A 21,502-nucleotide genomic window follows, 5' to 3' on the forward strand; every position below is an offset into this window, starting at 1 on the left:
AAACAATTAGTCTGCACCTATCATTTATGGCTAATGATTTTTAAAATTTTACCTTTATTTTAATAACAAATGTCCACATAAGTTTTCCAAAATTATGAGATTCATGTTCTCTTTCTCTCCCCTCCCAGAGTTGACAAGAAATTCAATCTGGGTTATACATATATTGCCATGCAAAATGTATTTCTGTATTATCCATTTTTACATGAATATTCCTACAACACCCAAACCCCAAATCATATGCTCAAATAAATGAGTGATAAATCATGTTTTCATCTGCATTCATGCTCCAACAGTTCTTTCTACTAGAGTTATGATTGAAGAAAAAACAAAACACAAAAATCTCTTACATTTTCATCAACGACAAGATGAAGGCCATCTCCCCCTGCTGGAAAGATATAATGTTGCAATGGAGTTGGTCGATAATCTGTGTAAATTACATGGCAAGGCTGTAAAATAATTTTAAGAAAAAATGAAAATAGTTTCTTACTTTAGCATACATATTATTTTCTAGCTAAATTTATGTTGAGCCTTTAAGGGTACAGAGACAGATAGAGAATAAAGTGGATAAAATGCTGGACTTAGAGACAGAAAAATCCTTTTTAGAGTTGAAATTTGGCCTGAGATACTTACTAGCTTATTGACCGAGGGCAAGTCATAATCTCTGTCTGCCTCAGTTTCCTCATCTGTAAAAAGGGGACAGTAATATCACCTACCTTTCGGGGTGGTTGTGAGAATATAGAAATATTTGCAAGTATTTTGTAAATCTTAAAACACTATATAAATTCTACTTAATAACATCAAGCTACAGAAATATGTTCCAAACATTGAATCCATAAGAGAAATGTATTTTAAATTATTCATAATTTTAAGAAGAAACACTTAAAAAGAACATATATTTAAAAAAAGAAAACTCTTAGGTCATACTATCCTGGGCACGGCTACCCACTATTGGCTTAACAGGGCTTTAATGTAACACCTGAAATAAAAGGTCGCATCATGTTTCTTCTGGTCAAATAACCCAGACTACCAGAATTGCAGGATTTCACCTCTGCAACTCTCCAAGGCTCACTCAAGCAGTAGGGATTTCCAACTGTCCCAAAGTAACCATTGCCATTCTACAAGGACAAAGTTGTTTGGTGATCATCTGGCAATTGTTTAAACACTATAACCTGAAGAGAAAGAATGAGAAAGTTTCTGAAAGCTCCCAGAGCAGTATTCTTTGACTTTAAGGAGTGTGTGTAAACTCAAAATTTCTAATGCAAAAGGTTAATTATTTTTCAAAAACAGATGAAACACGGAAAAGAGAGAAAGCCAATTTTGTGGAGATACACAAAAATTACTTTGCCATTTGTGTGGAGGATAGTCTGGACTAAAGTAAGATGAGGTAGGGAGTCTAGTTAGAAGGCTATTGCAATAAACTAGATGAGATGTGATGAGGGTCTGAATTAAAAGAGGCTTAAAAAATACCCAAAACCCTTAACTTCAGTCTTAGAATCAATACTGTATATTCCTTTTAAAGAAGATGACCAGCAAGGGCTAAGGAATGGGGGTGGTGGTGGTGGTTTGTTAAGTGACTTGACCAGGGTCACACAGCTAGAAAGTGTCTGAGGTCAGATTTGAACCTAGAACCTCCCATCTCTAGGCCTGGCTCTAAATCCACTGAGTCACCAAGCTGCTCCCAAAAGAACCTTTTTAAACATTGGTTTCAAATAAACAGAAAGGGTTAGAGATGTTGTTGGGGTAGAAAAACCAGAGTAAAAAATGTAAATGGAAACAAAACAATCAAAGCTGAATACTATGCAATTATAATGACCAAGCTTGGCCCCAAAGGAAAAATATGGGAAGTTGACACTCTCCATCACTTTGTAGAGTGAGGAATCATGGGCAGAGATAGCCCTTGGGAGCAGGCGGATACAGAGGACATAGCAATACAGTTGATCAGGTGATGTAACCTCCCCATATCAACAAAAAAAATTATTTTAATATATAAAGTCTATATTGCCTTGTAGGATTTTTGGGAGTGACCACTGTACTTTGTCAAAGGCCTTTTCTAAATTTATTTATTTTTTAACATGGTTATGCTGTTTCTCTAAAATTGAACTATATGTGAATGGCTGGTATAAATCGTTGAATCAAGTACCTTCGGTAAGGATCTGATATGGCACAATGTAAAGAGTCACAGTTTGAATCCCTCTTCTGATGTGTAGGATGTTATGACCTTGGGCAAGTAATTTCTTGGGCTTCAGTTTCTTCATCTATAAAATGAAGAGGCTGAACTAGAGGGCCTTTGAGGTGTCCCTTCCAGTTCTAGAGCTAAGTAGTCAAAGGTTAGGAACAAACTTCTCTCAAAAGAATTACAAAAAATCAAGTATTTTACTTCACATCCATCATCTCCTAAAAAGGGGAATGATTAAACAAGAAATAATGTATGAATGTAATAGAATTCTAATGTGCAATGAAAAATATAAATATGAGAAGACTTATATGAACTAATGTAATGTGAATAAGTAAGACCAGGAACACAATATACATAATAACAACAATGTAAATGGGGGAAAAAACCCTAAAAACTTGGAAAAGAAATGCTGTGAAGTACTAATAACAGAATCTGGCCCTAAAGAAGAAATTTAAGAAGAATCCTTTCTTGCCTCTGCAGAGAAGAAGAGATTATAGGTATGGAACAGAGAAAGTGATATCAGATAAACATTCTTTCAATGAGTAGTTTTGCCAAACTTGTGAAACGTCTTTTTTAATTTTTTACTATATACAAGGAATGGCTCTCTGCAAGAGGAAAGGAAATGTTGGTGAAGTTGAAAGAAAAAAAAACCCTCTATACTTGTGCATGTTGACACCTGTTTCTACCTACATAGATATGTATATTTATATAGAATCTATGTGTTTAAACACACATGGCTATGCATGTAGACATATGTGCCTGTGTGTATGTATGCATGTATATGTAATGTAGCTATATTTTTAAAAACATTTAAACTAAAATAGGAAAATAATATTGTAGAAAAAACTTAATTTTAGCATTAAGGCTAAGTGATTTTAGTTTCTAACAAGCAAATATTTTTGTTGTACCTAGGGTGTAATGTCTTTAATATTTCTTTAATCGCAAAAAAAAAATAGATCATGGAAATAAAGAACAAGAAATCTTGAAAGAAGAAAGATCACTATGAGACTTGCTGTAAGAAAAAAATTCTTGGGATAGCTAGATAGCATAGTGGATAAAATATTATGCCTGGAGTCAAGAGGAGCTAGGTTCAAATCTGGTCTCAAGACACTGTCTAGCTGTGCTACCTGGGCAAGTCACTTAATCTTAACTACCCAGACTTTGCCATTCTTTTGTCTTAGAATTGTTTTTAATACAGAATGGGAAGAAAGGAAGGAAGGAGGAAGGAGGGACGGAGGGAAAGAAGAAAGGAAGAGAGGAAAGAGAAGGAGAAAGAAAGGTTCTTAAAAATGAGAGTTATTCAAAAGTAGAAAGTCTAGCTGGAGAAGTAGGCATCCCCCCCTCAATGGGGATATTCAGGCTAAGGATAGAAGTCCATGTTGCAAGTATGTGGTATAAGAGAGGATGGGTTAGACAGGACTTGAGGTCTCTTTCCTCTGAGATTCTGCAATTTTTTGAGCAAGGTGGTAAAAAAATTAAATTATTGTTAATAGAGTAACAGCACAAAAGTATTTATATTAAAATGGGCAAATTTTGGAATCAGAGAGGATAAGATTTAGAAATGTAGCAAGTAGCTAACAAAACACACATATAAACCCAGTTTTTTTAGCCATGACATATTTTGAGATGCGCATAAAAGGATCCCTCTCCCTCTGTGGTTGTCCAACCTGAATCCCTGCACTGCGTGAATACTCCCAAAACAGGTCACAGGTGAAGCATCCCGGCCAAAAGAAAGGATGTGAGAGGGTACCCTCTCCACTCTTATTTCCTTGGACGGTGGCAGTGGAGGACCTTGGCCGAGAGAGATAGCCATGTGGAGAGTCACATGATTAGATTAGAAATAGGCTTTAATCTCCCTCTATGTCTATGCTCTCTATTTCAAGTAATATTAATAAACTCTATGGAAACCAGGAACCTGGAGTTTTTAATATAATTGTAACAGATGTCAGTTCTATTTTAAATGGTATATGAATATAGTTGTTTCTATTTCTCCTCCATTCAACTATAAATTTAGTTTTGACAAACACTTATGCAGACTAAAAGAAACTAAGCTTTCATTAGCAAATCAAGATATGGTGAATAAATCATTGCAAGGTTGTTTGCATTTTGTTTTTCTCACCCTCTTATTTTTCTTTATTTGCATTATTTTTAGCAGGATTATTTACATGGATCTGGGCATAAAACAAATGAAGGTACTTTATACCTCACCACAGAAATGGTGTTTTTAGAAGGGAAAGAAGTACCTGTTTATGTAAATGACAAATCCACTCTGCAAACTGTCGAGCATTTGGAATAGTAGCAGAAAGGAAGACATAGTGAACATTATCAGGAAGCAAAATAATAGTTTCTTCCCATACCACACCACGCTCTAGAAAACAACAACAGAAAATCACAAATGCAGGATCCAAATTAATGAAGTGACAATACCACAAATCTGGATTAGCATTACATTGGAGCTACCCTCTAACATAACCTCCAGTAAAATAAAATTATGTATTAAAGAGCAAGATCCTGAATATGTTATGGGGGGCTCAAATTAGACCCTGAAGATAGGATCATATGGGGGGCTCAAATTAGAGCCTGAAGATAGGATCATAGTCAAAGGACCCAAAGTATTTACACTTCACAGTAAATAAAAGATACTAATGTGTAGAAAATCAAAAGAAAAAATCATATAGCTGGAAATACAATACTAATCCACATAAGACCTTTTAACTAAATTACCAGAAGATCTTTTGAAGGTAAAGGAAAAAGTAATTCAATACAAACAATAACTTTAGATTCTTTTAAGATATGGAACATAAAATAGAAAATGATAATTGAATGTTTTCAAAGATAATGGAGATTTAAACTAAGAACAATGAAACTGAATTTTGTAAACTTTCAAAAGGAAGAAGAATCTACAGGGGAATCCATAAAACATAATGACACAAAGTATTCAGCTAGTCAATAAGCATTTATTTACAGTATACTACATACCAGGATAAACAGCATACAAACAATAATGTATATACAATATATATTCAGAGCAAAGGATACAAATATTCAAGGAAAATGATTCAAGACAACCTTCAAGTACCAAATAAGGATTAACTTTTACAAAGTATATCCTCTACATCTGTCAACTGCCATCAAACATTTGGAAGAACTTGGGATGGAAAGCATTCTAGTCAGGAGATGGAATGTTGTATGTGAGGGACAGCAAGAAGCCCAGTGTCACTGGATGAGAGAATCCATAGACATACAGAATATCCAAAGATTATAAAGTCAAGAAGGGTAAGGTTGTGAAGTTTTAGATGCTAAGCAGGGTTTTGTATTTGATTCAGGAAAACTAAGACACTAGAGTTTGAGTATAGGGATGACATGGGAATACCTGCATTTTAGGAAGACCACTTTAGAAGCTGAGTAGAGGGTGAATTAGAAAGACTTGAGGCAGGAGGACCAAACTGAAGGATATTGTAATGGACGAATGAGCATGAGGTGACGATGAGGGCCCATGTCAGGTTGAGAGCAGTGTGAGGGGAAAGGAGACATACATGAAAGATGCAGTGAAAGTATAAATGATAAAACTTAACAGATTGGATATGTCAAGTAAGTGGGAGAGAGTAGAAGCTAACCCTCAGGGTTTAAGCCTGGGTGGTTGAAGGTGACTGGAAAATGATGTCCTTGATAGCAACAGGAAAGTCTGAAAGAGGGGAGGGTTTGGGGAGAAAGATAGTGAATTCTGCTTTAGATATGTTGACTTTGAGATAGACACCTGTTAAAATATACGGTTTGAGAAGGACATCTTATAAATCATACTAAGGAAGTAGATTATTTACAATACCTGAATCTCTCATATAATGAATTTCATCAAATATAACCCAAGCAACTTCTCGCATAACTTCAGAACCTCGGTATAGCATACTTCGCAAAATCTAAGGAATTAAAAAATAGAACAGTTTTCTTAAGAAAACAGAAAACAGTTCTCAAGAGTAAGCAATTAAAGCAATGCTTCTTTTTAAAAAAATTTCTTTTAGGCAGAGGGGTAAGTAAAAAACTATGTTTTCTTAAAATATGCTGTAAAATGTCAGAATTGTTTGGTCCTTAAAAAAAACAAACAAACATAAAAGCATAAGGAAACACAGCGGTGGTGCAAGAAGAGTCGCATTTCATCCCTATTTTTCCACACACTTTCCCAGTGTACAATAAAGTCTATCTAGAACCAATGTTTCAATTTCTAGGTTCTCATTCCTGAAACAACTTTTAAGATAATCATCCTTCTATGACATAAACCTCAGGCGATCTAGTAGCCCTCACACACTACCAACAGTACCTCTAGTTTTTTGATCATTACTGGGTTTTGAGTTACACATAAAATCATGGCTCCTCAAGAAGTCTTTGAATACACCCAAAGCACAAGGTTTTCAGGAACAGAGAATGATCATTTTTTTGGGGACCAGATTTATGATGTCATTTGTAAAGGAATGTCTCAGTTAAGAAACTCTCTATGTAAATATATATGTGTATGTGTGTGTGTCAGCATCTACTCAGCAATTTATAGTCTTAGAAATTAAGTGTCTCGGACACTAATCACCCAAGAGGGTCTCCCCAAGTATATAGTGCTCTATCTACTACACTACGGTAACTCTCAGTCTATCTTTAATGAGGGTTCAGAAACATAAATTACAACATAAGATACACAGGGAAAACTAAAGTGGCACCAAAACACAGAACAAAGCATTTCTGGGCTAGATCTCACATTGAATGTATCTAAGGCATTCATTTATGAAATGCTCACTCTTACGTCACACAAGATCAAGAATTAACCACTATAAAAACATAAAACTCTACTGTGACTTTTAAAAAGTCCTGTTACTACCGCATATTTACCAAAGTCACAGTCATGTGTTATCATTTAGATAAGATAAACTAGATTCAGAATGTAAAAGCTAGTTAAATCATCTATGAAATCATATTCCAACATAAAAGCACTTAAATACAGATAACTGATATTTTCAGATTACTGACCAAATAACCCTAAGAGAAAAATACTGTGTTTTTTAGACTTTTAGATAATGTATGCAAATACTCTTAATTTCTATATAATATAAACAGTAGTTATGTAAATTACCTCAGTAGTCATAACCAGGCAAGATGCTGTAGGGTTTATAGTGACATCACCAGTCATCAGGCCAACATCTTGAAATTCTTCATACATCTCACGATACTTCTGATTGCTTAAGGCTTTAATTGGGCTGGTAAATATCACACGCTGCTTTTCTCTCAAAGCCAAAGCAATGGCATACCTAAATATGTGAAACCAATGAAAGCTTACAAAATTCACAAGCAAAAGTTTTTCTTAATGATATAGCAATATGCTTGTAATTTTCTTTTTAGAAAACATGCTTTCATATGAATAAAAGTCTAGTAGCTTATCTTTGGAATCTCAGTGATTTGAGAGCAAGATCTAGAGACAAGAGGTCCTGGGTTCAAATCTGACCTTAGACACTTGCTAGTTGTATGACTTTGGCAGCAATACATAGTACTTATTTTAAGACACAAAGTAAAGGTTTAAAAAAATCACCGTTATATTTCCAGTTCTTAAAAGAAGGTTACTATAAATATGAGAAGTTTCCATTTTTTCCTCCTACTGGAAGCTATACTTACATTCCTTAAGCTTAATATTTTCACTTATTCTCACATACACAGTAACTATTTTTTAAGCTACCAAAGCTTAAAACTTAACTAAAACTTTTGGAACAACCTATACATGTAGACATATACATGAACACACAGAAACCCATTTATAATTATTTAGAATATTATTGTGTATTTGGGTTTTGGAAGAATAATCCTGGCAACTAGTAAACCCATATCAAGTAACGGGTATTTATTAGACATACTAAATGCTTGATACCAACAAAGGAGACAGAAAAAAGTATGCGGCCCCAGCATTTACAATTTACTTTGAGAAATGAGATTCAAACAAATAAAATGATAACAGAGCAAGATATGGCAATATATTAAACAACTGTCAAATTATGCCCTAACATAAGCATAGTAGGAGTACAAAGGCAAAATAAAGCAAAAATTTGATGTTAAACAAAATAGGACCGTAACACATGATCTGGTAAATAGTACAAATCTCCCACTAACCCAAAAGCTATCTCCACTTCAAAAGTCACCATTTATTAATTCATAGTGGGGAGATCTGACCCTTTCTTATGTGGTCTCCTTGGTCAACCTAAAGTAAATCAAAACCCTAGAATGTCCTTATGAAAATGAATGACTTCTATTAAATTTACCTTAACTCTGGCAAGTAAAGACACTGTCCTCTTATTCTTTAAAATTTGCCATAGAAGACAATTCGGTATGTCAAGCTGGGGCAACTGAGAGAGGAACAGTTCATTTTTGTTCAGAATGAGAAGAATCTTGTATCTCAGGAAATAAACTTATTTTGGGTGAACAGAATTTTTTTGTTATTGAATTAAACTGAACTGAAGCAGAAAAAGTACTGGTATATATGTACAATTGTGGCTCTGTCACTAATAAGCTTTCAGACCTTGCATACAATGGTTCACAGGACACTAGACAAAGGTCAAGAGGCCCAAAAGACTTAAGTCCTAATGTTACATATACAAATTATTTACTACCCTCACCTGTGAACTGAAGGAACAAGACAAAATAGTCTTTAAGGTCTTTCTTGTTCTAAAATTCCAGAAGTACAGGTTAAGTTTACAATTAAAATCTGAGCTGAAAATCATCTTACTGTAGAGGTTACAGAAAAGAATTTTTATATTTAAGAAGTTTATTTAAAAATGAAGCTACTTACTCAGCACACACAGTTTTTCCAGCTGACGTATGTGCAGAAACTAAAACAGACTGGTTATTATCTACACATTGAATGGCTTCTCTCTGAAAGGCATCAAGAATGAATGGATATTCCTGCAGGAAAAAAAATTCCAACAAAATCTTTAGGAGAATGACAAAAGAACACAAGAGATTAAGAAGGATGGTCAAAAAAGTATTCAAAGATGGTCTTTTTTTATAACAGATACATGATCCTACTGACAGAAACAGATTGTTTTAAAAAATTGCTTTTTAATAAGCACTAAAAATTGGTCTTAAATCTCTCATGTTAAGAAAAGAGGTCCTGCCAAAAGAGCTGGAAAGCCTTCAAATTGGAGTTTGTAGACTGACTAATCTGATCTAAGGACGTGCCTCTAAATTCTAAGAAGTTCATCACCAGGGTGATGAATTTTAGGGACAGTAATTCTTCAACTATTAATAAAATGCAGAAGGGTTATGATCTAAGGAGGAGGTAGAAACTGCACAGATGAAATAACAGGTTTAAAAGTATTAAAATATATAAACTAATTAAGGGGCATCTTCTTTATATATAAATATTACCATTTTTAGCTATGTACAATATAGAAGATAGTGAAATACTGAAAGAAATTTACAGACCTTGGCAGCTTTTCCATCTCGTGCCTTCAGTGGAACATATTCTTCATCTGCAGGAAGTGCAACCTAATGAAAATTAATTTTAAAAAAAACTTACTATCTCCCCATGTTTTAATTAGCACAGTACAGAAAACACTAGCTCCGAAATCAGAGTTTGGTTCAAATCTCACCTCTGATATTTATTCACTTAACCAATGGGTGCCAGCTTCCTCAGTTATAAAACAAGAGGGGTGAACTAGAGAGTCTACTAAAATACTCCAAGTTGTAAAACTGATTTTTAGGCATTAAACCCTGGTACTCCTTCCACTATACTACAGTATCTCTCAAGGGAAAATGAATAAGAAGTCAGAGTAAACTGATACTTCTCAGGAAATGGTAACAAAATCCTAAACTACTCAATGTTAAAAAGTATTTCCATTTTGGGGGGAGATGGAGAAGAGAAAGAGACAGTATTCTGAATCTAACTATACTAGAAAAATTTAGAAAAAAGAACAACAAAATGAAAGGGAAAATAATAATATAAACTCAAGAGACTGGGGATAGAGAGGAGTAGAGGCAAGCGGTAAGAGTTTTGAGAATTGGAAACAATTTAGTGTGAACAAAACTAATTTCAGGGATCAAGTGCTTATTAAAAGAGTAGAAAACAGGTAAAGGGAAATCATTACAAAAGAATTAAATGGAGAACAATATGAATTCAACAACTATAACCTCAAAAATGAACAAAATTCTCTAAGGAAAATGAAAGAAAACTGAAGAACAGATTATGAATTAACAAGCATTTATTAAGTGGCTCAAACAGCTAGGGGAATGACACACAAAAATGCCTTAACAGATGGGGGTGTTTGACCTGCATATTTTAAAACAAATTAACTTTTTAAAATTAAAAACAAAAAACTGTCTTTAGTTATTCCACAAATGAGAACAAAAAGAACATGAACAGCTTTGATTTCATAATGCTTTAAAAAAAAAAAGCCTTATTTTGTACTCTGAGTGCTTCACCTCTTTATTAGGTATGCTTCATCTAGAATCCTCTGAAATTGCAATTGGTCATGCTGATCAAAACTCCTAAATCTTTCAAAGTTGCTTCTGACTTAATATTGTCAAAGTATACATTTTTCTCTTGAATCTGCTTACTTCACTGTTTCAGTCCTCCTAGATCTCTCCAAAACCACCCTCTCTTCCTCATTTCCCTCAGAAGTGTTCTGTCAAATTCATAAACCACAATTTGTTTAGCCATTACCCAATTCATGGGCAAGTCCTCATATTTCCTTGACACCTCAAAAAAACTTCTATTTTTATAAATCCTTTTTGGAGTTTATTTTGCTTAAGAATAATTCATCTCTTAATCTATTATCCCTCTAATTATCCTTTTTCTCTTCCCTCTTTCCACTACTACTTCTCTATTGAATGAGCATATTTTTTTACCCAACTCTCTACATGTGGAAGCATGTGTGTGTATTTGCATTTTTTTCTCCTTCAACCAACTTCATATGAGAATGAGGCTCAAGTGTCAGCCAGTCCCCCCAACCTTGTTTTCCTTTTTAGATGTCTACTTGTACATATTATGTCATATTGTTTCTCCTAAATAATCCCCCCCTTTCTGTCAGTGTATTCCTCTCCCATTCTTTCTATTCTATTCTTTGAATCAAGGCAATATAACCACTCCTAGGCCTATCTAATTAGACTCCTATGACTCAATGATGGTAGAGTGCTTGACCTACATCTTGAAGGAAACCAGGAATTTGAAATGGAAGACTGAAGAGTGTAAAAATGGAGATTTTGAACCCTAGATGTCAGTCCCTAGAAGTCCTTGGTATTTCCCAGAATTCCCTATAATCTCACCTGAGTCTCTACCTGGGCGAGATCACAATTAGTATTTAGTAGGAGGTAAGGTCCATTTTAGTAGCTGAAGTGAAATACAATTATAATCCCCACCTCCCACATTTATAAAAATGTGAATGGATGGGGCATCACAGTCTCATACCAAAGGAGCTGGGAAGTTAATCCCAGGGCATGGTACCCCTGGATGGCTCCCAAAAGAGGAGCATCTCTCATTTATAACTCTTCAGCTCATTTTACTTCCACCAGAATGATCTCTAGATTTCTTGATTATGTTCTAGACCCAAATAAGTATTACTTTGTTTAAAAATATATTTGCCAAGGTTGAAATATTGCTACACCTGAAAAACTTGTGACAAGTATCCATTTTCTTTAAATGTCATAAAGCAACTTATGTAAAATATGAGAGGTTTGTTTGCTATTATAATTAACTGGGCTATTGTGAATTTTGGGGATTTTGGTACTTTTTGAATTTGCATTACATGTTGTACTACTGTTCTTTGTATTAAAAAAAAACCTGTTACCTTGTGAAAATCGTTTGCTTGTACTCACAGTGGATCATGGCCAGGTATGAAGAGGAAATGGATCTCATTTTTGGTGAGAAACCTTGTATTCTATTTTTCCTTAGCTAACACAGTATGTCAATGATTAGAAGCTATATTTTTTAATTAAAAAATTTTTATTATTATATTTTTCTTGCATATAACATACTATTTCAGTTTTTATTTTTTCTCTTTTTTATATTTGAAGAACGTCACCAGTATTGAGATTTTCTTTAAATTTTTTGATTTAGCAGTAATATAAGTTTAAAATATATTTGCTATAATGTCCATGCATGCCCCAAAAGCTTGAGACTATGAAAAATGATGCCACTGATTGTTTAAAAAAATATGGGACTTTGCTCAATGATTCTGTCCAATTCTAGGACAAGAGAATACAAAAAGAGCCATTGCACAGTGCCAAAAAAGCACAAAGCTAAACTGCATAGTGCCAATCAAGCACAAGGTCAAAGAGACCAACCAATCTCGATGGGGTTGATGAAAATTTTGAGCCATGACAAGAGGACTTGAACATGTTTGGGGTTCGACGTTGTGGCTGTTTAAAATGTGTTAAAGGCAGGTCTTCCTTGTTCTGCATTCTACCAAGTATCTCAAATTTGGCTCCTACCTGGCTCCTATAATCTGGTCCCTATTCTGTCTTTCATAATGTGGCAACTTTCTGTAGTCCTGGCTACTGATTGGGTAAATGCATAAATGCTTATATCATTTTAATTGGGCCCTGATTCAAGTACCTGTTATAGATTTATTTTCCTTTTACTTGAATTTTTACACATAAGACTTTGATAGTCTACATTTCATCCAGAAATTATCTTTTTTTATTTGGATTTTTTTAAATGTTTTTTATTTCTTTTGCCAATTGATTCATATACCTCATAATTCAGCCATGCATCCCTAAGTGATCTCTGTTTTTCAAACATCCCCTTTGGGGGGGGGGGATGTATAATTATTATTATTTTAATTTGCAAAGTTTAAATTTTATTTGAGAAGAATTTCAGGTTAAGAAACATGCTACCTCTCCGAATCCAGAAAGCGAACTGTTTGGAGAAGACACCATGAAGATGCCTCCAGTTTACAAGCTGCACCAGAAGATCCATAGCAAACTTTGGGATGTGGTGATTTGAACTGTGTGGGTTTGAATGCATTTGTTTTGTATGTATACTCTTATGCCAAAGGGGACTGCCCCCTAATTGGCTTTTTGTCAATGAGCCTAGCAATCATTGGTTTTGTTCTCTTTTCCTCTTATCCTCAATTATTGTAATTTCAAAGTTGGTATATTTACAAGCCCCATCAGAGAGACTTCCTCTGGCCTGGGGGGCGGAGAATGAAAAAATGGAGATTTTGAACCCTAGACTTCAATCCCCCAAAGTCCTTGGTATTTCGCAGAATTCCCTATAATCTCACCTGAGTCTCCACCTGGGTGAGATCACAATTAGTATTTAACTGGCAGTATTGCTTCCCATGCTCTGCTCTGCTCTTGCATTGCAGTGATGTAGCAAGTGTAGCAAGTAAGCTAAGTGTGGGGATTTAAATGGGCTAATCAGCCATGGGCACATGGGTTTTTTATTTTGTATCTTCTTTATTCCTTGATTTCTAATAATCCTTAATAAACTTCTTAAAATATAATATTTTTATTACTAGAGATATAATTTTAAATTTAACAAGAAGAAGAGTATTCCAGACTAAGGGCATAGCCAGTACAAATAATCAAGGATGGAATATTACATAAGAAGGCCAATCTGGCTGAACTATAAAGTGAGTAAAGGACATCTCAAAAGGGGATCCAAGGCCCAAAGATAAGTAGTTTGTCTAATGTCACACTGGTTACAGTAAACTGTAGAGGATGGATTTACTTCACACCTTCATTAGTGAAAATGTTTTAGAAGCTTTGAAAAATCAATTTCATTTTCTATTTCTTATCCTTTTGATGGTTTCACCTATAAATCTCTTGATTAACATAGCTGGTGCTCAATGGTAAAGGATATCAAATGTTTGCTGGCTATAGTGGTTTCTGGGTGCTTTTGGTCTCCTTACTGAGGTAACTGCTTAGACTTGCCAATAGCACCCCAAGGAAAATATTATTACTAGCTAACCAAAATGTATTACTCAAAAGATTTATTATAGGTATTATTTTAATGGATATTATTCATGTCATTTACATAATGTAAATGATGAAAGAAACATTACTGATATTTGTGCTGCTTTTTAGAGGTAGATAGTGGTACAATGAATGAAATGTTGGACCTGTGATCAGAAATGCCTGTTCAAATTTGGCACCCAATAGTCACTAGCTATTGTAATCCCAGTCAAGTCACTTAACCTCTGCCTGCCTCAGTTCCTCCTCTGAAAACAGGGATGATAGTAATAGCCACTCCCAGGTTACTGTGGAAAATGAATGAGAAAATATTTACGTGTTTTATTAACATTAAAGCACTATATAAAGACTAGCTATTAGTATCATTATCATCCTAATGATCACCAAGTTTCAGGGACTGAAAAATTAAACATGATATGATAATGCTACTAGAGATGAAAAAAGGCTTTAAGGAAGGACAACAGAAATTTCTCCAGGACTTAAGATAATTCTAGTCTGAGGGATTATATGGAAAAGGCTGTATAACAAAGAAGTCCTCTGTCATAAGGTCTTCCAAAAACATGATACTTTCTATAGAAATGATTCAGACTTTGATTAAAGAGAGAACAAGATAGTTTCTGAGATTTTCACATCTTGTATTCCATAATTCTATTTCAAGATTTTTTTAGGAGCTAGAATTGTAACTGACCTTGGCTTTAACACAATGACTGAAACAAAAAGTTAGGTGGGTGAGGAAGAAACAAATCAACAAATCAGTCTTATGGTTGTTTAGCTAGAAAGAAGAAAGTAGCCATCCTTCTATAAGGAATGTAAAGAGGACAGTTTGCAAAAACAGTACTAAATCCCTAATAACATAATTCCCACTGGGCTGATGCATATTCTATAAGTCAAGATTATAAGGAAAACATTCTAAAGAAGAGTTCAAACAGACTAGAACTAGTGAAGGTAGATATATTGCCTCTGCACTTTGAAATACATAAGAAGTATTTCAATAGGAAGGCTCTCATGTGAACCATAAGCCATTTTTTGTTAATTAGATACTGCTCTGAATACTTGTTAATTATTATTAAATGTCTTAATAAGGTATTCTTTAATTGTCTCTCTCACCTGCTTTATAAACTTTTGCTAGAGCAGAAGTTATTAAGTCAGGTTCACAAACTTTTTTTTGGTTTACTATTGATGACTAATTTCAATAAAATTGATTCCTCTTTAATTCTATGTATTTCAATTAATGCACTGAAAATGATTCTGATAGGCTTCAATTACTGCCAAAGGGATCTATGACAAAATAGATGTTAAGAACATCTGTCCTATAGGGAAACTACAGCCTACAATTTGCTAAAGACAACCATTTGGCAGTGATACTGGGATATACAAAATGTGGATCTCTAAATTTTAGGAGGTAAGTCAAAAATGGAATATAAAAGCAGTCCATTGAACCAGATAGGCTAAATTAAATGTTGAACTAGAACATGGAGAAACAGGCCTAACATTACATTGCTACAACAGTTGGGATTTTTTTTTTTAAATTTTAGAAAACAAGATGGAAATATACATCAAGTGCTGTAAAGCTGTTCATGCTCATTGACCTAGAGATCCCATTATTAAGATTAGGCCCAAAGGGCATTATTGAGAGAGTAAAAAGCTGTATATGTATGAAACTACTTACAGAGCTTGTTTGTTATGACAGAATAACTGAAAATAACACAGATGCAATGAATGGGAGAAATGGCTGAAAAGATTGTGATATTTGAATATAATGGATTGTATTATGTTATTAGAAATGATAAACATTGAATAAAAAGAACATAAGGGAAATCTATGAAGAGACAAAAAAGGAGAAAAAGAATAGTACATACTATGCTTATATTAAAAGAAGATAAAAGTCACAAAATCAAAATAAAAAAGTATCTGAGTAAAATAAATTCAAAAGGAACTTAAAAGCAGATGTCAATATTAGTTTACATCATAACAATGTGGAGTTTGTGGTTTTGTACATAATTTTTTTAATGCATTTGTTGAGTTAAATGTTTTTTGGTGATGGTAGTTACTATGTATGAGAGAGTGTGTGTGTGTGTGTGTGTGTGTGTGTAAAACCAACATGCTATAGTAGAAAGAGTACTGAAAGCTAGGGAACATTCTTTACCTTTCTTATACCGTCTGTAAAATTTGACAACATGCCCTCTAAGGCTCCTTCCTACCCCATATCTGTAATCTTAAGTCTTTCCAAGCTGCACTGATGACTACTAACCTAATCACTCTGTGAAGATTAAATTTAACTTTCCCCTGATTGTGAAAATGAAATTAACTCTCCTGCCCATTTTTAGATTTAATCACCAAAAGTATAAACATCCCACTTAATCATTGAGTGGGAGAGGTCTGTGACCCATGTGTGCAATAGTGGGTGATGAATTAGAATCAACTGACTGCCTCCTGGGCAGTCCCAAGCAAGGCTTTAGACTATGATTTGTCCATGTAAAAAGTGGAGGAAGGCACAGGAAGTGATGCAAAAGAAAGTGTCTTTAAAAGGAATTATAACTTCCTGTGAGAAACAGTTCTTTATTTTTTGGAGTTGAGACCAGAGGACCCCGATTCTCGTGAGGCTGTTCTTAAATCTCTTCCTTTGGACACATGGTGAGTGAAAAGGCTGACTCCTTTCCTGGATTTTCTGAAGAGACTAGCCTCAGGAGAGAACTACCTCTTGAGAGAGACTTCCCCAGGTCCATGGCTTTGCCGAGGCCTAAGGACTAACTCTCCCTGCCCAGGTTGAGTCAGGGGCCGGGAGTAAATTACTTGGTGCTTAGGCTAGATATCTTACCCTATTCTCCCTCTGAATTCCTTACTTCACTCTTTCTGTATTTTGTAAACAAATCTCTTTGGAATAAATTAAATTCCTGGCAATCCTATTTTAAATATAATCCAGTCCAACCTTTTATAAAAAAACCTCAATTTTCCCCCATTACAACTCCCAGAAAATGCTCAGTCTGAAGTCATGTATTCCTTATTATTTGTACTTACCTCATGTGTACAGCCTTCAACAGTTTCCACAGCTTCTACCTTGACTCTGGGCATCAGATCTGCCAGACTAAAAAATTTTAAGATAAGAATATAGGAAGATAAACTTTTCCAATAATTTGACATAAATACTCCTCCTACATAAAATTTCTGAAGGAAAAAAATTTTGAAAGATCACATTTGTAATTTGGAATAACATTCAATTTATAAAATTTTAACTAACAAACAGAAATATGGTACCAGGGTATAAGTGGAAAGAGGTTTAACTTCAGAGTTCGACTTGGGTTTAAGACTTGTCTCTGACATGTTGACTGCCTGACTCTGGGCAAGTCACAGATCTTCTTAGGGCATAAGATAGCAAACTTATAAACGTGTGGGTACAAGTTGCTGATCTACATCGGTACAGGGAAGACTAAGCCAAAAAAAGACACAAGGTAATTTGTAATAGAAATAGTTGTATCCTTCACAACAAATGATGACTAAGACTTCTTCTGCAGTTACTATTTCTATCTGATCTGTCTATCTTATTTAATCACTAATGGCTACTCTGTATCAGAAATGACTGAAATTCTTTATTTTGCTTTCAAGTTTGATATTATTCCCTGAATTCTTTGACTACATGATACTGTTAAAAACAAACAAAAAACATCCTCTTTGCTTAGATCCTAGTGGTAAGTGATAATAGCTATAGTTGCTTGTTGCTTTTAGCAATGTACTAGCTAAGCCAAGAAGAATATGCTAGAGAATATTTCTTAAAAATCGAAGTGTGTAAGAGAAAAGACTTCAAGAAAGTATGAAAATCTTATTTCTAAAAGTCTAGTTGACTACCATATTGTTTTGTACAAATATACAAGTGCTCAGTTCAGCCATAAATTATACTTAATTTCCAAACCATATGACAAAGAGTAAAAGTGGTATACAAAATATGCTAGAGACTTACAATAAAGGAAATCTTACCTTACATCTTCAGCTAATGTATTTTCTACTCTTGGCTTCTTTCCAAATATGGGTTCATCTGAACCTTCCAATTCTAAATCTCTTTTGTTTTTTCCAACATTGGTGGAGGCTGACTGTGATTTATCATCTGTCCGTTTCCTGAAAATAAAAGTTTTTTGTAAGTTTTAATTTTTAAAAAGTTCATAAACTTTCAAAATTCCAAATAAAACATGCTACTTCAAGAAAAATTCAGCTTGATCAAAATTAAATTGAGACATATAAAAATTAAAGATTTTATCTATCATCACAACTAAGATGTTTAGTTATTCTTTTTTCTGACCATAATTTTTCATCAATTCATCTTTCCCTATGCCTTATTCCTTCTAAATATATTCTTGATTCCTTGTTTTCTCTAGGGCAGTGTTGGCAAAGACACGGTACATGTGCAGAACTGGCACTCAGGGAACTGCTCCATTCTCCCTCTTCCCAGCATCTGAGGACATTTTTTGCATGCCCTACCCCTCAGTCCAGCAGCCCTCAGCTCCCTCTGGTAATGTGGGGCTCACAGATGACTTGAATTTGCCCTCTGGGCACTCAAACTCAGAAAAGGTTCACCAATGCTGCCATAGGCTCTACAAAATTTCTTATTCTAGTGTCACCTTTCCTCCTTTTTTAATCTTGACCTTTTGGTTATCTAGTTCAAGACTGTATACTATCTTGTTCTTTCAAATTCCTTACCCCCATGTTACTATTACAACTTCATGCCTTGCCACAACACAACCTCAGATTATATCCACCATCTGTATCTTCCCTGTCAAGTGCTAAACTAATAAAAAGTCTCAACTGGTTCCCTAACTGGAACAAGGAAATCCTTTTACTACAACTCTCTATTTCCCACCAAATCTTGATCTCCTTAAACTTCCCATATCATCCCCTTCTCAACTGAAGATAAAAATTTATACTTTATCAAAGAAATTAAATTCATTCATTATGAGCGTGTTCTTCTTCCCTTCTCTTCCTCTTGTAATAGATGATATTTGGAGGGTATATTCCACACTCTCATAACCTTATCCTCTACCTCATAACCAACCTCTCTCATTTTTTCCTCCTTTCTGAAGTGGTCGGTCTCACCAAGACCAATCATTCCACATGAAACCTTCCTCTTATCCTATATTTTACAGGAGACTGCTCCCTTGATGTCCTCTCTCAATGACTAATCTTCAATCTCTCCCCTTCTTGTGGCCCTTCCCCAAGGCCTAGAAATTCACCCAAGTTTTTCCCATCCTTAAAAAAAAAACTCATTAGACTCTCTCCCATCAAACTTCTCTCCTTCCTCATCTCTTTTTATCTCCCTTCCTCTCATATCATATTGTATCTCTAGAAAAAACTCTACCAATCCTTATCAATTACCTTTAAGAGCAAACAAAGTTCTTTTTCTGGGGGCAATTAAAGATATTTGCAGCCTGACTCCAACCTATTTTTATAAGAGCCTTATTAAATGCTCTTTCTTCTATACACACTACAATATAGTCAAATAAGCCTTCTTACTCTTCCTCATACTCCATATTTCTTGGCCTTGTGCCCATCATTCCCCATGCCTGGAATGAACTCCCTCCTTACAGTCACTCAAACCCTAGATTTCAATCCAGCATAATCTTTACATAGTCTTTTCTGCCTTTCCTAGTTTCAATTACTCCCCAATCTATTGTGTACATACATGTAGATGTGATTATGCTCTCTTCCCTGACTAGATTGGAAGCTTCTAGGGAAGTGATTGTTATTTTTGTCTTATATTCCCAGCACCTGGAACAATATCTCACACATGGTAGGTGATTAATAAATGCTTACAGATGAACTATTATTCCATTGCTCCACTTAAGCCACCAAAGAGCAGCTCTTAATATAGTCATTGCTAGACATGCTAGACTATGGCCAAGGCTTCAAATTTAGTTCTATCTATAGTTCCCTTAGCTCTCAATTCTCCTAATATTTTACACCCATAAACCTGCTCTTTGCCCAGGACCTCAAAATGATTAACTCATTTCACTCACTTCATATTTCATTAAGACTCCTTCTGACCACTTTATTCCTTGCCCAGCCTGGACCAATTGGTAAGCAACTTCAATGCTGACCTAACCACCCACATTTCCTTTTTTGTCTTAATCTACTACCATAAAATCCCATACTATTTCCTAACTCAAGATTATCACACCCATATTTTGATCTACTCCTCCTCTTAGTCTGCATAATTTGCTAAAAAAAAAGGGGGCAGAACCATGGCAAATGCATAGGTATATTACACTTTGCAATCTTTATAGGATTTCCTAATCCATTACCTTCAGAAAGTTGTTCCAAAGAAATCAACATGTATTTATTACAAACAGATATATACAAAATAAATTGAGAATAGTGTCAGAGGGAAGGCACTAAGAATAAGTAGACCTAGAAAATGCTTTTTGCAAAAGATAGGACTTTAGCTGAGACTTGAAGGAAGTCAAGGAAGCCAGGTGAGAGAGATGAGGAAGAGAAAGTTTCAGGCACAGGGAGAGCCAACAAAAATGCTCCAAGTTGAGAGATGAAGTGTTGCATACAAGGAACAGCAAGGAGGCCAGTGTCAATGGATTGCAGAATACCTGGAGTGTTAAGAACACTGTCAAGTAAGGAAGGGGTCAGGTTATAAAGAGCTTTAAAATCCAAAAAAGGATTTTATAGGGAATCAGTGGCATATTACATAGGGTCTGACACTCATTAGCCATGTCACTCAAATTGGCACGTCAGTTAGCCTCCACCTGTTTCAGTTTACTCATCTGTAAAATGGAGATAATAGTACCTATTCTATAGTAACTATAGTAATAGTAACCTATTCTATAGTATATTATATAGTATAGGGATAAAATGAAAGAAAAAGCTTTGCAAACCTTAAAGAACTATATAAATACTAGCCGGCACTATTATTACTTGATCAGTCCTGTTAACAGTCCTGTTAGAGTATTATTATATTTATTTTATGGATGAGGAAACTGAGACTAAGAGGGTAAGTGATCCGTTCAGGGTCACTTGTAAATGTCTGAGGCAAGATTTGATCTTCCCGACTCCAAACCCACTACCCTATTCACCAAGACACCTAAACTTTGTCCCCTTAATTGTTGCTGGTTGGCTTAAAAACGTATTCTCAGCTCCTTATGAGATTTAATTAAAGGGAAGAGTAAAGAGAAAATCAGATCAGACTGACAGATTGTTATTCTAAGCTTGAATCCATAGATTTTTTTAAAGTCCTTTACCAGAATCACAAGCTCCTTTCCTTCCTCTTTTGACAACTATCTTTTGTTTCTACAAATCAGCTCCCTGAAACCTCCAAGATCAAACTAAAAAAAAAAATCAAAAAAATTCTGTTTGGCATTTTAAGCTATTCAGGACCTTGCCTTTATTACCTTTTCA

The 21,502-nt window shown here is 34.8% G+C and overlaps 1 protein-coding gene across 1 annotated transcript in view; it reads right to left on the reverse strand.

Moving 5' to 3' along the window:
• The window catches only part of MTREX (Mtr4 exosome RNA helicase), an 82,991-nt gene that overhangs the window by 60,561 nt on the left and 928 nt on the right, over window positions 1-21,502 (reverse strand). The window contains exons 2-9 of the mRNA XM_007486321.3: window positions 18,086-18,223; window positions 17,132-17,198; window positions 9,626-9,688; window positions 8,991-9,103; window positions 7,290-7,464; window positions 6,003-6,093; window positions 4,420-4,544; window positions 348-446 (exon numbers count right to left, since the gene is read on the reverse strand). Of these exons, the coding sequence (XP_007486383.1) occupies window positions 348-446; window positions 4,420-4,544; window positions 6,003-6,093; window positions 7,290-7,464; window positions 8,991-9,103; window positions 9,626-9,688; window positions 17,132-17,198; window positions 18,086-18,223 (871 nt within the window). The remainder of the gene's footprint in view (window positions 1-347; window positions 447-4,419; window positions 4,545-6,002; window positions 6,094-7,289; window positions 7,465-8,990; window positions 9,104-9,625; window positions 9,689-17,131; window positions 17,199-18,085; window positions 18,224-21,502) is intronic.

This window comes from Monodelphis domestica, chromosome 3 (assembly GCF_027887165.1).
Source record: "Monodelphis domestica isolate mMonDom1 chromosome 3, mMonDom1.pri, whole genome shotgun sequence".
In the NCBI taxonomy this organism is placed as follows: domain Eukaryota; kingdom Metazoa; phylum Chordata; class Mammalia; order Didelphimorphia; family Didelphidae; genus Monodelphis; species Monodelphis domestica.